Source organism: Pelmatolapia mariae, linkage group LG15 (assembly GCF_036321145.2).
Source record: "Pelmatolapia mariae isolate MD_Pm_ZW linkage group LG15, Pm_UMD_F_2, whole genome shotgun sequence".
Classification (NCBI taxonomy): Eukaryota; Metazoa; Chordata; class Actinopteri; order Cichliformes; family Cichlidae; genus Pelmatolapia; species Pelmatolapia mariae.
In genome coordinates, this window is record NC_086240.1 from 21,473,971 (window position 1) to 21,488,863 (window position 14,893).

The 14,893-nt window shown below is 38.7% G+C and overlaps 1 protein-coding gene across 1 annotated transcript in view; it reads left to right on the forward strand.

Annotated features, from left to right (window-relative positions):
* The window catches only part of man1a1 (mannosidase, alpha, class 1A, member 1), a 157,690-nt gene that overhangs the window by 58,563 nt on the left and 84,234 nt on the right, over positions 1-14,893 (forward strand). Inside the window, exons 3-4 of the mRNA XM_063496142.1 lie at positions 3,601-3,716; positions 11,699-11,779. Of these exons, the coding sequence (XP_063352212.1) occupies positions 3,601-3,716; positions 11,699-11,779 (197 nt within the window). The remainder of the gene's footprint in view (positions 1-3,600; positions 3,717-11,698; positions 11,780-14,893) is intronic.

A 14,893-nucleotide genomic window follows, 5' to 3' on the forward strand; every position in this document is an offset into this window, starting at 1 on the left:
GTTTCAGTGTTTTCGTATGTGGCATTAGTATTCTGGGCACTGTTTTGCCATCTGTATCTCTCACATCTCTCACACACACACACACACACACAAACACACACACACACACACACACACACACACACACACACACACACACACACACACACACACACACACACACACACACACACACACACACACACACACAGAGGCAGATATAAGATCAGTGAGGGGAGAGGAAGCACAGTGACAGCACAATGGACGGCAGGAAAGTGTCTCGTCCTCTCTTTGTTGCTCTGAAGGCTTCAGTGAACAGAAAATGTGAGATGGATGAAAAACAGGAAGGACAAGTGACTACAACAGTAACTGTATCTGCTGACACTTCCAGTTACACGCTTCCTTTATTACTGGAGTAAGAGTTTGAAAAAAACATTAAAAACAGATGACCATAAGACATCAGTATTGCTTCAGTGTTAATCTCTCATTATAAGTTGGATTTTTGTCCCATTTCTGATCATTTTAATGCTTAAATGCTGATTTTTCTGCCACTGTTCGTCTTAATCTCTTTATGTGGGGCTGCACAGCATCATCCCACATTTTTATTGGATCTGGTTTCCAACTGCAGGAAGTCTGGCTTTAATGCAATGGATGTGAGGGAAGAAGGGAAAACTGTTATCATGGGTCAAGCAGAGGTTAACATGTCACCGTCTTTTGCTGCTCGTGCAACGCCCAAATGAAAAAAATTGTGAGTCTATGCATTTTACTAGAAGACGACAATAAAACTCGACAGAGAAAAGGAAATACAGCAACGTTAAAGCTGATGAAACAGCTTATAACTTGGTGAATACAGTTTTTTTTTCTTTTCTTTCCATTTTCCACTGTGGAGAATTGTGACTTGAGTTCATACATTATATGAGAATTTCTCTCTCTCTCTCTCTCACTCCAAAAAGAAAAAAAAAAAAAGGTGGCAAATCTAAAAAACGAGATGTACCAACCTATCTGTGCACCCTTACTGAAACCTAGAGACGATTACCTCAGTTATTGAGATGAAAAAAGGAATACATGAGTGTGAGAAGACATTCTTAATGCCTACTGTAATTTGCCTGTATGCGGTACCAGAGATCTGTACTTGTGAACAAATTCTCAGACTAGTTTTCCGCAGTAGTAACGTGTCCTACATTTAGTTTGTGGATATCTGATCACCCTACTCTCGTCTGTCTGCAGTGTAACTGCAGCCTGAGGTCCTGTGATTGATACTCAAGCCTGGGGGTATTGCTTTAGTGTCTGATATCTCATTAGTTGAATCGGTCCACAAACATCTAGCAGATGCAGCCATTTAGGACAAATTGGTCACAAAACCAAGACCCTCACTTTATAGTTAAACTTCTTGACCGCTCCTTTCAGTCAATTTAAAGGCTATTCATCTCAGATTAGTTAGTTTTATATTGGTTAATTGAAATCGTCAAACTTTGGCAAATTGTGACTGCAGAGGAGGCTGTAGCTCAGCAGGGAGAGCAGGTCATCTACTAATTGGATGGTTGATGGTTCGATCCCTGTATGCGCCTGTCTGTATGCCAGAGTATCTTTGGGTAACATACTGAACCCGAAGTTGCTCTCTGATGCATTCATCAGAGTGTGATAGAATGGAAAGCACTTACCCGAAGAAAAAGTGCCTGTATGAATGGGTGTGAATGTGTGAATGAGGCGTGATGTATAAAGTGCTTCGAGCGCTCGAGTAGAGAAACACCATGTAAAACCAGTCCATTTAACATTTATAGAACACCTTTATTTCATTTTTTATTCCATTTTTTAAAAACATGTTTTAAACTTTATTCTATTTAGTTTTCTAACTCATTCTTTTAAAAAGTTCATTTACTGTGTAATTTCTACTTTACTGAGCTATCTTGTCTCATCATACCATCTTTATATTTTATTGAGCTATTCTACGTTTTTATTGCATGTGTTGTGTCTCAGATTTTGATTTAATTTTCCAACTCGGGATCTGTAGATGATTCATGTAACTAATGCACATTTGCTAATGTCATCAGCTGTGCAGCTTTGTACAGTTATAGACTGTATAGAAAAAAAACAAAACAAAAAAAAATACTGGTGAATTCTACCCTTAACATTTCATATATTGAAAATTGAATCAAGTCTTTTAATGGCATTGGTTTCTGCAGAGGCCATGAAGCTCCCAGTGCACAGTTTTTGTGCTGATGTTATTTCCAGAGGTATAGAGCTCTGCACTCACTGAGTCTGTGGACTATTACTCAACAACCCTAAATCACTTGAATTCAAAGATTCAGAGGAGAGGCCCAATACTTTTTGTCCTTTTTCCCCCTTATTGGTTGTTTGGTATTATATAGACAAAAATTTTGAAATATTATTCTGATCATATCCCAGTGAATCTCCAAAACCTCTTTAGTTGACACCAAAATCTTTATATGCAGGAAAAACTTTGTTAACACATGTGGGTATTAATGGCAAAGAGCTTTGGTATTATCTGGTAATGAATGTGCTTACCTGTTATTCACATATGTATCTGAGATGTGTAATTATAAACCTTTTTACAACTGGAAACAGTGCAAAATAGTTTCTCACAGTGATGTCTCTAAAGAAATAATAGATATTTCTAGGGAGTGAGCACAGTAGTTGTGATGGACAACAGTGTCTCTGTGCCTCGGGCTGATGATTCAGCGATGTGTCTAATGGAAAGCTTTTAGCCGCTTTTGAGTCTTCCCACCACTCACAGAGGAAAATAAACCAACAGATCCACACAAAAAACAAACCAGCCGCCCTCTCTGGTTTTCATCTTAACTCGAGCCACTCTGCAGCCGCATCTTTTTCAGACTTGCTTTAATGACTTGGACTGTCCTTATTATTATTTCAGTATGTTCTCCGCTCTCGCTGCTTTTCTTTCTACCTTCACTCCCTGCCCTTCTCTCTGTAGGTCAGCCTCCTGATGCTGATGCACTGGTGTTTTTGTTTCTCCTGTTTCTCTCCCATCCTTTGACTTTTCTTTCTCACCTTTAAGTGGTCAGACACTGTAACTCCTATCTGGTGTTTATAGCAAGTATGCAGGAACTAAAAGCTTTACTGAAGGCTCTACTCCGCATGCATAATGATTTATTGAGGTGTTGGGATTGTTGGGTGGGGGAGCTTGGATAATGACGGTGCTGAAATTATGGTTTGTGTCTCTCTGTGTGTCTTCCCTCCTGCTATGAGGCTAATCACTGGAGATAAGCAATACTCCTGCCGTTTCATCAGTGCCGATAATCGCTACCTCTCACCATCTGTCGAGCAAAAATAATTTATTCAACCTCCATACATAACTTCTAGCTTCTGCTGTTTATTCACTGCTTTTCTAGTGAGTGTGGCGCCAACACCTGTTGTCATCCCTGCTATAAAAGGAATGGTTTGCTGACTAACAAGCTTTTAACATTTTGAAAGAACTTCACGGGAGTTTTTGCTCATTTCAAAAGTTCAGCTTGAGAACTTTTGTTACCAGCTTGCTGTCTGATATTCCTCTGTTTTTTAAACCGGGTGCTATATGTAACAGACAAAGGCCTGCGTGAGTGTGTAATCTGTTTTTAACCTTTTGTTCTGTGTTCCTTCTAGGAAGTATAAAAGGAGCGACAATAGTGGATGCTTTGGATACCCTCTACATCATGGAGATGTTTGAAGAGTTTGATGCTGCTACTGACTGGGTGGAAAAGAGCCTTGACTTCAACGTGGTAAGTTGCACGTGTGCTCTTGTTATGGTCAGGTATATAGCAACAATAAAATATTGAATATTATATTTTTTTGTGCAGGTAAATACTATTGTAGATTTTCATGATATATACGATATAATTTGGAGGCTACATCGCTCACCCCTACTACCCACTGCACCACTGTGTAGCCCACAAAAGCATCCAGTATTAGTAGTGCATGAATCTCTTCTATTCTGCTGAAGTGAAACAATATTTAACTGCATCACAGAATTACTGTGCGGGTAATCAAAGGTTCTCGACAGGTGTTATGTTGAACCAGCATCCTTCTACCTTCTAACATATGTAACTCTGATAAATTATTAGCAGAGTAAGGTGAGTTTCAGTTGTGTCAACTAGACCACAGCTTGTGGTTAAGTAAAAGTTATGTAAACATGAAATGAAAAAGCTGTTGGCATAGCCGGTCTGAAACGCCTCCAAGCTGGTATTGCTTTGCAGTTAGCTTCCCCTTTGCCGTATTAGCTCTCCTGCATGGTATACTGAACAAAAACTAACATAGAACTGAGCTGACTAGATCGGCTTGCTGGCAACAATATCTGTTTCGGGATCAGAGCAATATCTGATCCAAATATCGGATTGATGCATTCGTAGCGAAAATGCCTCAAACATTTTGCACAGAAGACCAGTTTTCCTATAGGTCAACAAAACGGTCATTGAAGAATAAGGTTCTAAAATGTCTTTTAATTTCCTGATAATTCGCTTGTAGGTATTTAATTTGAAAATGATTTCCTAAAGACTGGTAGAAAAGAGTCATAGCTCATGAATTTGACCTTTTTATACCACCATAGTGGATTATAAATTAAACAATGAAGACTTCAGCTTTAATTCAAGAGGTTTAATAAAGTATTGCATTATTAAATTTTAAGAATTTAAATGCATGTAAATTTATGGTTCTTAGGCCATGCATTTTTAAATAAACTAATAAGATGGGAAAAAAGTGTGTGGGGGGTGGGGGGAAGTCAAATTTCATTCAAATAATCATCAGCACAAGCATTTTTTATATTTTCCTCTATAAAAATGACATACATTTAACTGGGTTTCACTAAATATTTCCCCCCCGATCATCCATGCTCCACCTTCCCTATTTGAGAATCACTGGCTTGGCTACTAAATAGTGGACGAATGTCAGCTGAATATCTGAAGATAAAATAGAGCAAAATCTCAGCAACTTTTTTTTTTTTAATAACTAACTCCTACCTCCCTCAGAAACTTTTCATATATAAATTCCTTACTTTAATTTAAAAACAAAACAAAACATGTGTATTAGTTCACTTTCACTTATACAAAATAAATGTGGTGTACACATCTCTCTGTTTATATCTGGTGGCATGATCGTGTGGTGGTTAGCACTGCAAGAAGGTCCAGTCTGAGTACTTTGTGTGTGTAATTTGCAAAATCCACAATAACTGTGGTGGTTCATGTATTTGGATCTTGAAAAAAGATTGATTTGGATTATTCATGCCATGTCATAAATTATCTTCTAAGTGTTCCAAGTGTCTGGCATCTAAATAACTGCAGAGATGAAACAAAACTCAAAAAGCAGTTAGCAGCTTTGGTCAAGTGGTGCTTACACTCAGCATTGTTTAGTTTGTCATGTGACGTTGAGTTTCCTGCAACAGCAAATTAAATCACAACTGTTTGCTCACAGATTTCCTGAATACAACAGTCCCACTTAAGGAAAAAAAAAGAGTCTACTACTGGCGGAAATCCCAAATTTAGATCACCACCTGTGTGCTGAGCTTCGAGCCAAATCAGTTCTCATTTTGAGGTTTGTTCCTGACCAACACACAGGAGTGAAAATAAATTCTCGAGAAGGTGGGATGTTTACTGTCAGTCTTAAATGGTCTTACAAGAGGAGGTGTTGTGTATACAGACATTTAATTGAAAGTAAGATAGATCACATTTGGAGGCCTGGTTTGTTTTCTGTCCATGTGTCTCCACTGAGTCATCACTTGGAATTTAAAAGCTTTTTTAATCCACAACACACTGAATTACAGAAGTATGGATGTCTACTGAGTATAGCACACTTAAAGAAATGCTTCAAGTTGAAAGCTCCTTACCAAGGACATATGCTTTCATGCAGCACTCCTGAGGCTGTAAAGTTTTACTGTGAGCTTATGAAAAATAGCAAAACATGTCATTACTTCCTGTAGGTCACACGGTGCTACTTTCCAGTTTGAAAGGCATGTTTTTATTGGAAGTTCGAATGAATGTGATCCAGCCTATGACCTAATGTATGAAATCTAACCTTTATATAGATACATGAAAAGGTGAGCAGGTGTATAAATACATATCACAGTGAGGGCTCTTTGTTGCTCTCTTAACTTGGATGTTAGATGAAACCTGCTTGTGAATGTATCTTAGACTGTATATAAAAATGAATGGTACAAACACCACATTTGGAAGAGAGCGTGTAGTGCTGAGTTATTGGCCTAAATACACTCCTGTAATAAGTTGCACTAAAAATGATTCACATAATACTAACAGCACAAATGAGATCCCAAAATCAAATTCAATGAGCGGATATAATGCAGCAGAGAAGTGACTACAGCTATAGTGACTAGCTCAGTACTCAAGTGTTACACAAAGCTAAGGCCCATAGTGTTGTTAACTTAAGCCTTAATACTATTTAAATGGGTAAATAAAAATTCACTGATGCTAAGCCTAGAAACCAGTGGGTGATGGGGAACTGCCTATATCCGTCTTTTATATCCAGTCAGTGCATAAGCATTAGTTTCCTTTTATTTTAAACCAAAGATGTTACCACTTTTTTGTACAGGAAGCAGCCTGTGAGCATGCACATTTTTTAACAGCAATAACAGTTTAGTTTTATTTAAAGTGCATTTCCATTGCTAAGACATAGGCTTGTGCTCATTTTAAAGATAAGACACAATTTAATAAACATACTAAGCTCTAAACTGCCTGACATTCCAGTATTTAATGCAGGAAATGTATCCTCAGTGATATTATATATAGACTAATGTAATTTTCTGCTGTCTATAAGGTTAGAAACAATTACTTGGTGTTCCAAAGAGCTCTGCTGATAATGGATCCCAATACAATAAATGTGTTACCAAAATTGTTGAAAATTATGCCACATCCGGAAACATCCAGGAAATTGGTGTATTGAGGCTGAATTCTGTTCCATAATGGTATCAATAAAAACCCCGAGAGAGAGCCCACGTACAGGTATAATGTTTGATATGTTGCTCTTGAGTTTTCCAGGTTTATTATTCATCAACTTGTAATTGTATGCTCATGGTGCAGGAGTTTACTTCTAATGAGCGTATGTGAATATGTAAAGCAAACAGTGAATAATATTAAAGTGCTTTTAGAGCACTTTCTGCATGAGTTGCTCAGTATTTACATACATTTACACAAAGGAACATGTTAAACTTTAGTTTGTAGAAAGTTGCGAGCAAGCACACGGGATCATAATTGCCACCTGGGGAATATTGATTCATCAGATATAAATCCTGTCAACTAGAACTTCTCAGCTGTTATGACCACTCATGGAAGGGCTTATAATTCTAATAAAAGATTACACTTAAAAGTTACAAATCTAGTGCAGATTTCTTACACAAAGTCTGACGTGGCTATCTCATCTACTGTATGTAATTTCTGCTTTTGCTGATTAATTGTGTGGGCACATGTTAAAGAGTTAAACACAAACATTTTCCCTCCTTCCTTTGATGTTTGCCGTCCTCATTATAACATCCCTGTTAAGAGCTCCTCATTAGGGGGAAACAGCAAAGCAGTTTCTTTGTCTTTCTTTTAGCATGGTTCTGATATCAGATTTATGAAGTCTGATTCTGAAAACCAAAACATACATCCACCAAACATGATATATAAAAGCTCAAGTAGTGTTGTCAGTTATTCCTTCAGATCAGCTTTAATCCTCATTACTGTCTCCGAAACTGTGCATGTTTTGGATGTTTTACTCGTTGAGGTTTCCACATCTGAATTTTTGGTACCACTGCTTTGTGCATAATCCTTACTGATTACCAGTATTTGCCAGCAGTCGCCCTGTCAGTCAAACGGCATTGTAACAGCAGGAAGCCCATTGTTTTGTGATCATTTCCTGCAGTAGCATAATGTCGAGATGTAAAGCTGCTTTTGATATTCCACTAAAATGCTTTTGAATGGGAAGGATTCTGTAGGTGGCTTTGAAACCACCCTCACTGGGGTTAAAATGTCAGCTGAGTTAGCCGATGTAAGTCTGACAAAAAACCAACCCAGATTTCACTGAAATTAATCTAAGAAAAACACTAACCGGCATCACATAGTATTAGCAACAATTAAGCATTTGGGGTGAAATGAAGCAGGAAAACGGGTATCAACAGTCAGAAGAAAAGGTTCAACTTTACGTTTGGGTTGCTCATTTTTGAAGCAAAGGAACAAGGCAAACAAGTGAAAGAGATTAAAACAAAGAAAATAATAGCAGTTGTTTGAGACTTATTAATATTAAAGTGATGCCATTACTAATGAGCGTTTGAAATGTGTACAAAGAGGACATGAAGTACATAGAGCATAAATATTTCTCTAATATTAGGCAAAGTCAGTATTCTCCAGTACTTTCTGTATGTGCTTGCCAGGATTACCGTCCATCCTATAGGCCATCATCAGGCTACCACAGAGGCCCTTTAGAGATCCTCCCTCCTTTGTAAACCAATAGATTTTACTCTTGCCTGTGGGATCACACAATCTGTGTATGTAGCGACTGGAATGGTGTCCAAAGTTTGCTGGTACCACAACACCTGAGAAAGTGTGACACCTCACTTAGAGTCTTTGGGACTTTAAGAGCCCCACTGGTAATTTATTACTGTTTATTTTCACTTAAATAGCGAAGTCCTGAATCTTTTGAAAGGCAAAGGGGAATAGAGTTGGAATTGTTACACTCTTGGGACGGTTTGTTCATTACGAAACACTGAAACAACATTTCTTGTGATGAGATAAAGGGAGTTATAGGCCGGTACAGTTATTTTTTTACTACTGGCCACGCAAGATCTGTGGATACACTTTGATCTGATGAGTTGTTGCTGGGAACATTATCTCCTGGGCTCATCTTGTTTCAGTCCTTAATTAGTTCTCTGCTTGGAAAAGCCCATGCTTAGTCAGTTTCCTGTGCGGAGTGTAATGGACCGAATGTTGCAACATCAGGAGACTTGACTGCTTGCCTGCCAGCTCTGTCAGGAGTGAGATAATGTCACACTGCTGCTGACTCAGAGGGTCATTGTCCAGCAGTTTAAAGCAGTGTTGGCTTCTTCACACAGTCACAAAACACTGCAGGATGACTGCTGGCTGAAGATGTTTCCGTCTTTAAAATTAAATTTAATTATTTTTAAAATTTTGACTTTGATGTAAAGCATCATCTTTTAACTTATTAAACCTCCGCTGCCAATAGACATTAAAACGTAGGAAGAAGTATTCATTGTACTTTTGGATTACAGCTGCCTAAGTGTTAAAACAAATAATTAAATTGTAATTAGAACGAATTAGTGCTGCAATCTCCCCACTCAATCAGTCACTAAGACTTGGGGATGAAAAAAAGACAGGACACATTTTGTGTGGCACATAATTTGTTTTTTTTCCCCCTCCCCCTTGCAGAGTCTGTTGTCCTATCTCTAGTCGACAGCAGTGACTTATGAGAGCTGTCAGTCAAGCACAAAAACTTCATCCGCCTTGGGAATCTGTTCATAAAGGACGGACGTGAGAGAGAAATGAAGCTTCATTGTTCGACTACTGAGACAAATGGCTGTACAACGTTACAATTTTTGTTATTTTTCCCTCCATTAATTCTGCCCAGAAATAGATGTATTGTGTTTTTAAAGACTGCACACTTTATCTCCGGCTTTAAAGGCGGTTTTTGGTACCTAAAGATTTCTTTAAAAAACTTTGGAAGTCACTTCTCTTTTTCAGGCTGCCGTACGTGTGCCCTTCAAGGTATGCGGTGCTTTATCAGCATTCTTTGTTTTTTCCTGTCAAACTTAAAAATATGCTGATGAATCAATGGTCAGAATAACTCAAATTTTGACACATACATTAAGGGATGTCTACCTTTGCATAAACTATAACAAAGGATTACATATTATTAACCAGGTAGTTCTTTAAAAAGTCACACAACTGTGTGTCATACATTTGAAAAAGTAATGCTTGCATACTAGACTAGTATTTATCTTGTGTTTTATAGCTAATTTGTTTGAATTTAACAATACTAAGACTCATCACTCATCAGACCAATGACATTCAAATAATACTTAATTAAAATTTTTGTCTAACATTGTTTATTTTATATAAAAAACTCTTTATGATCCATCTCTATAGATACATTTCTAATACTTATTAAATTCCAGTGTTTTGCTGATTGTTCTTTAACAGAAAAAAGCATAATAGTCATAAAAATAGACAAATATCGCCATTACTATTAGACTTTACCATTAGATGTGATTTCTGTTTTCCCCAGTATCTTCTGAATAGGGTAGTTTTTAGTGTCAGAGAGATTAGTTGTTCTGTCTTGGACCTCCTGAACAATTTTTGTCCATTCCAGTGATTGTTGGAAAGTTTTCAGTTAACAGTCTTTGCTTTCTCAGCTGCAGTTTTAAATATCTGTCTGGTTATTTGAGTACAGTTGGCAGATTCCCCAAACACATAACATTAAAATCAAAGTTGATCTATGGGCAGATTGATGATCTTTCTGTTTCCACATCCAGCCAGTCAGAGCAAACTAAAGAATGGTCCTGAAAGACTTCAGGAAGTGTCTTTTTTTTAATATCAGTTTTGCTCACTAAACACTAAAGCAACATCTTGGATGGCCTGCCCACAGGGGACCATAATGTTGGACCGATAATCCTGTTAAAATGCTCCAAAATAGAAAGGAGAGGTGTGACTCCAGGCTGTTGGCTACATTTGAGCACACCTGTCAGACAGAGTGTCCACTACCCAACTGGATGACATTTAACAGTCATGGGGAAATTACCTGCAGAGATCAAAGACATTTTTGTACCAGGCTGTAAACATACTGTGAGGGTTTCTGGATTGCTGCCCGGGAACAATATGTTTCGGATGGTTTGGAAAATTTGGTGCTGGTTCTCAACTAAAAACATTCGGTAGATCCCTTTCTTCAATGTAACATCCTTAGCCATACACAAAGCATGGCTAACCCTAGTTATTCAAAACTTCTGAAACTTTTAGTGAGGGAATTTCCTTCTTCTTGGTCTGTCATAGATCACTTACCAGAGTCACCCCACCCCACCCCCAATCTGGAGAAACCGAGTTCTTCCCTTTTCTGAGCTTGCCTCACATAGTTAACATGCCTTAACTCCTTTATAAAACCTGCCACATACCTAATGTTGTGCATTCAAGGAGTGATGCATGGAAAGGAGCATGCAGCACACATGATTTGCTTCAGTATAAATGCTCCTTGTTATCGCATCATTACATATGTCAACCGGTGTAACAGTCCTCTTTTGTCCTTGGCCAATCATGCTTGCCAAGTGATCCTGTGCAAGTTTCCTGAATGTCCTCCCTGCACGAGTGAACCTGATCTCACAAGATTTCCACAACCCTACTCATGCGGCGTACTCGCACGCCTCCTGAGCAGATGCTTTCATGCAAACACTTTGTGGGATAAGCCACTTTCTCTTTCATTCATCCTGGCTCGGTTCTAACACACTCATTTGGCTACTCGGTCATTCGTAGCAGCACGGAGAAACCTAGTATTCAAATTTATTCAGCTGTTTACAGCATCAGCCTGAAAATATCTGTCTAGACTGTGAAAAGCTCACCTCTGTCTACTCCTCCCTGAGGCCAAGAAGAAGCCCAGGAACGATTCAGTTTTGAGTTTTCTGCTTTCTTAGCTCACTGTTTGTGGGAGAAGAAATGTGTATTCATGAGTAGTTAGCAGTTATATTTCATCTCATATTTCTTTTCTTTTGTCTTTGCCGCAGAATGCAGAAGTGTCGGTGTTTGAGGTGAACATCAGATTTGTTGGAGGTCTGCTGTCCGCCTACTACTTGTCTGGAAAAGAGGTAAGTAGAGAAATAAACCTTCCTGTGTTTTGCTTTTATTTATTTATTTATTTTTCTGCCACCTCTGCACTGAATGAAACTTTGGGGAGTCTTTGGGGAAGCTCAGCCTGTAGTATGATTGATGAAACAGATGGTAGAGTGGAGACTGAATGAATTAATGTTTTCATGTGCTGAAAATCTTTGGCATTATCCCCTTTAATAGCTGGTGCAGTTAGATGTCTCCCATATGGCAGGGTGAATTTAAGTTCTTCGTTGGAGTACCATTGCTCCGTCATCTAGTTTGATTGATTTGCTTCCAGCCTTCCTATGGGTGGAAGATTAACTTCTGTGTTGTTGTTCTTGGATCTTGTCTTCTGTAGCGCCTTTTCACTATTAACAGTTCTATTTCATGTGCTTTAAATACTGAAAGCTGTTGTATTATTAAAGAGTTGAGCAGGGAATTTGCTTATAGACAAAGAACCTTTAGAGGAACTACTGCAGGGACCAGGGCCTGAATTAAGTTCTGGAGTAACCCCCTAATGTCCTTACTTTGGTGCTGGTACTTTAGGTTTGTGGCTTACACCACCAAAATTTGTGACCGGTCAGTCTGCTGCATTACCACAGCCTTCTGGACTTTACTGGAGACCAGTGGCATTCAGCAAATCATGATTAGAAATCTATGGGAGAATTCTGAAGTGTTAATGATGGTTGGCTATCTGCTTCCAGCGAGCCATCAACAGACAAAATGGGAAAACATATCAACAAATCTGGTTGTTATGCTGACACATGCGAACATTACAGCCTCACACTACTTTCAGCTGTGTGGTGGCAGCCATGACTGTGTCCCCTTTATAGTTTATTAAACTTACTTTGTTTTACTTTTTCTTTGCATATTAAATCCACAGTGCAAATTAGCGCAGCATTTGTTCAGTGTTCTGGTTGGATAAGCACAGATCCTGTCTGCATTCTGAATTTCTTTCTCTTAATGAAGCTGTAATGTTGTGAAACTATGTGCAAGTGTAGTAGAAGTGCAATTTTAATGAAAACCAACCAGATTTTACTGCTGTTTTTATGTCAGTGTGACCGAACGGCTTCAAAATAACTGCCTGGAAGTGGAGCAGAGCGATATGACTAAAAATATTTATCATGATATACATTTGAAAATTTGCGATAACGATATAACTGACGATATAATTGACACTAGATAAAATACTTTACAACTCCACAACTTTATTAGTGCAAAAACAAAACCATCAATGTATTTTCACCTAAACAAGCAGCTGTTTTTTATGTGCATTAAAGTTATATAAAAATGTAACAGTGCAAATGCAAATTCCTTGCTGACAGCAAAGTCGTACTTAAACATTGGACAGATTTTCGAGCGGCGTGTACCACATAAAATCGTTTCGAGGTCAGTAAACACAACCAGAATTCATACATAAGGCAAACGGGATTATAAGGGGCACTGTTGATTTTCTGAAAAATCAAAGGATTGATTTTAAGTGTGCCGTATTTTCCAAAAAACACGGTAATAACGATGGCCCGCTAGCATGCTCTACCAAAAATAGTGCTTTGTTGTGTATCTGACGGACGAAAGCTAAACCAGTTCCACACCACTGAAGTTGCAGCATTTTTACAAACCAATTCTGGTTCATCTGTTTCATTCTACGATCCGCTTTCGCCCTTCTCATTCTCCGTCGCCGCCATGCTTTTTCCACCATGTCCATATGAAAACAAAGGCACTGTGCATGTGCGTTTTACCCATATTCTATCGCGATATTTCATTTTCTTATCGTTGCCCAACATTATACCGGTATTACCGTGAACGGTATGATATGGCCCAGCCCTACCTGGAAGTATTTCAGACATGGCTGCTGAGTGGAAAGGCTTGCTTCAGGAACACATGTGAGCAAAATATAAGCCGAAATTGGCCAGCAGAGTATCTCACTCATGTTTGCAGTGGCCTGAAAGGTGTAAGAGGCAGCATTATGCAGTTATTCAGCCTGACACAATTCTGTGAATGACTTCAAAGAGCTGCTATTTAACTCTATTCCATGGCAGTGAGGTTCATTAGCGACCTTTGCAGGAGTGGATATCAGCCAGATGGCAGCTAAGGAAAATGCAGGCTGATTTAAATCTCAGTTCAGTTGGATTTCTTTAAGTTCTAAAGTAATATTTCACAGACACCTGAACCATGTTTTCATTTAGTTGTTAACTTGTCTTTCACTTACTTTATTTAAGTTTGTCTCACAGTCTTTTGGGGGGAAAAAAGTTGCTGTGGCCTCTTTTAGATGAAGTTTTGGCTGTGCACAAAATTGGTTCAAGTTTGCCTTTGATGCTTTCTGCCAGACGGGCTCTGTAAGATGTTAAAGATCCTGCCAGTGAGGTTACTTGTCTTGAAAATGTGTGTTTTAACCCAAACCCTGAGATCTTCTTCCAAATCTAACCAAGTTGTTTTAGTTGCCAGACTGGAAACTTCTCTCACTTGTACAAAAATAAGGTTTAAAACAGCCATCCCTTTGTCATATGTCAGAAGACTAATTTCCCTCATCTGTGCTGGTGTTTACATTGAAATGCAGCCAGTCATGTGGTCTGAAGCAACTTTTACTTTCTTCTGTAGTAAAAGAGTGAAAGTTCAGGACACTTGGGGTCAGCGTTCTGCTTGACTTTATAGGTGAAAGGGAACTGAGCGGTGGTGTTCCCTCCACCCTCAGAGACTGAATATGTCCTGAAGTGTCTGAGTGCTGAAAAACTATTTCTGCAACCTTGTTTTATGCAGGAAAAACAAGCGAGAAGGGAGATTCCTCAGGGCTTCTCACTTTACTCATAGTGCCAGACCTGTTGTGCTCGTGTGCATGTGTATAAATCTGCTCAGTGACAAGAGGCTGTGAAAATGACACCAGCAGGGTATTGCGCTACTCTGCCGATGCAGAAGTGGTGTCTTAAACTCAGTTTTTTCTTGATGCCATATCTCCTTCGTCTCTTCAGCTTATGACATTCAGTCTCTAAATGAATGATGAAGCCCCACTAAAGAACAGATAATTCTGCACATCATTACAGCCCCAAAAACCTGATACCAGCATAAGCATAGCCCATACCCCAAAGATCTTCACAGTTGATTTCGGTTTTTTAGAC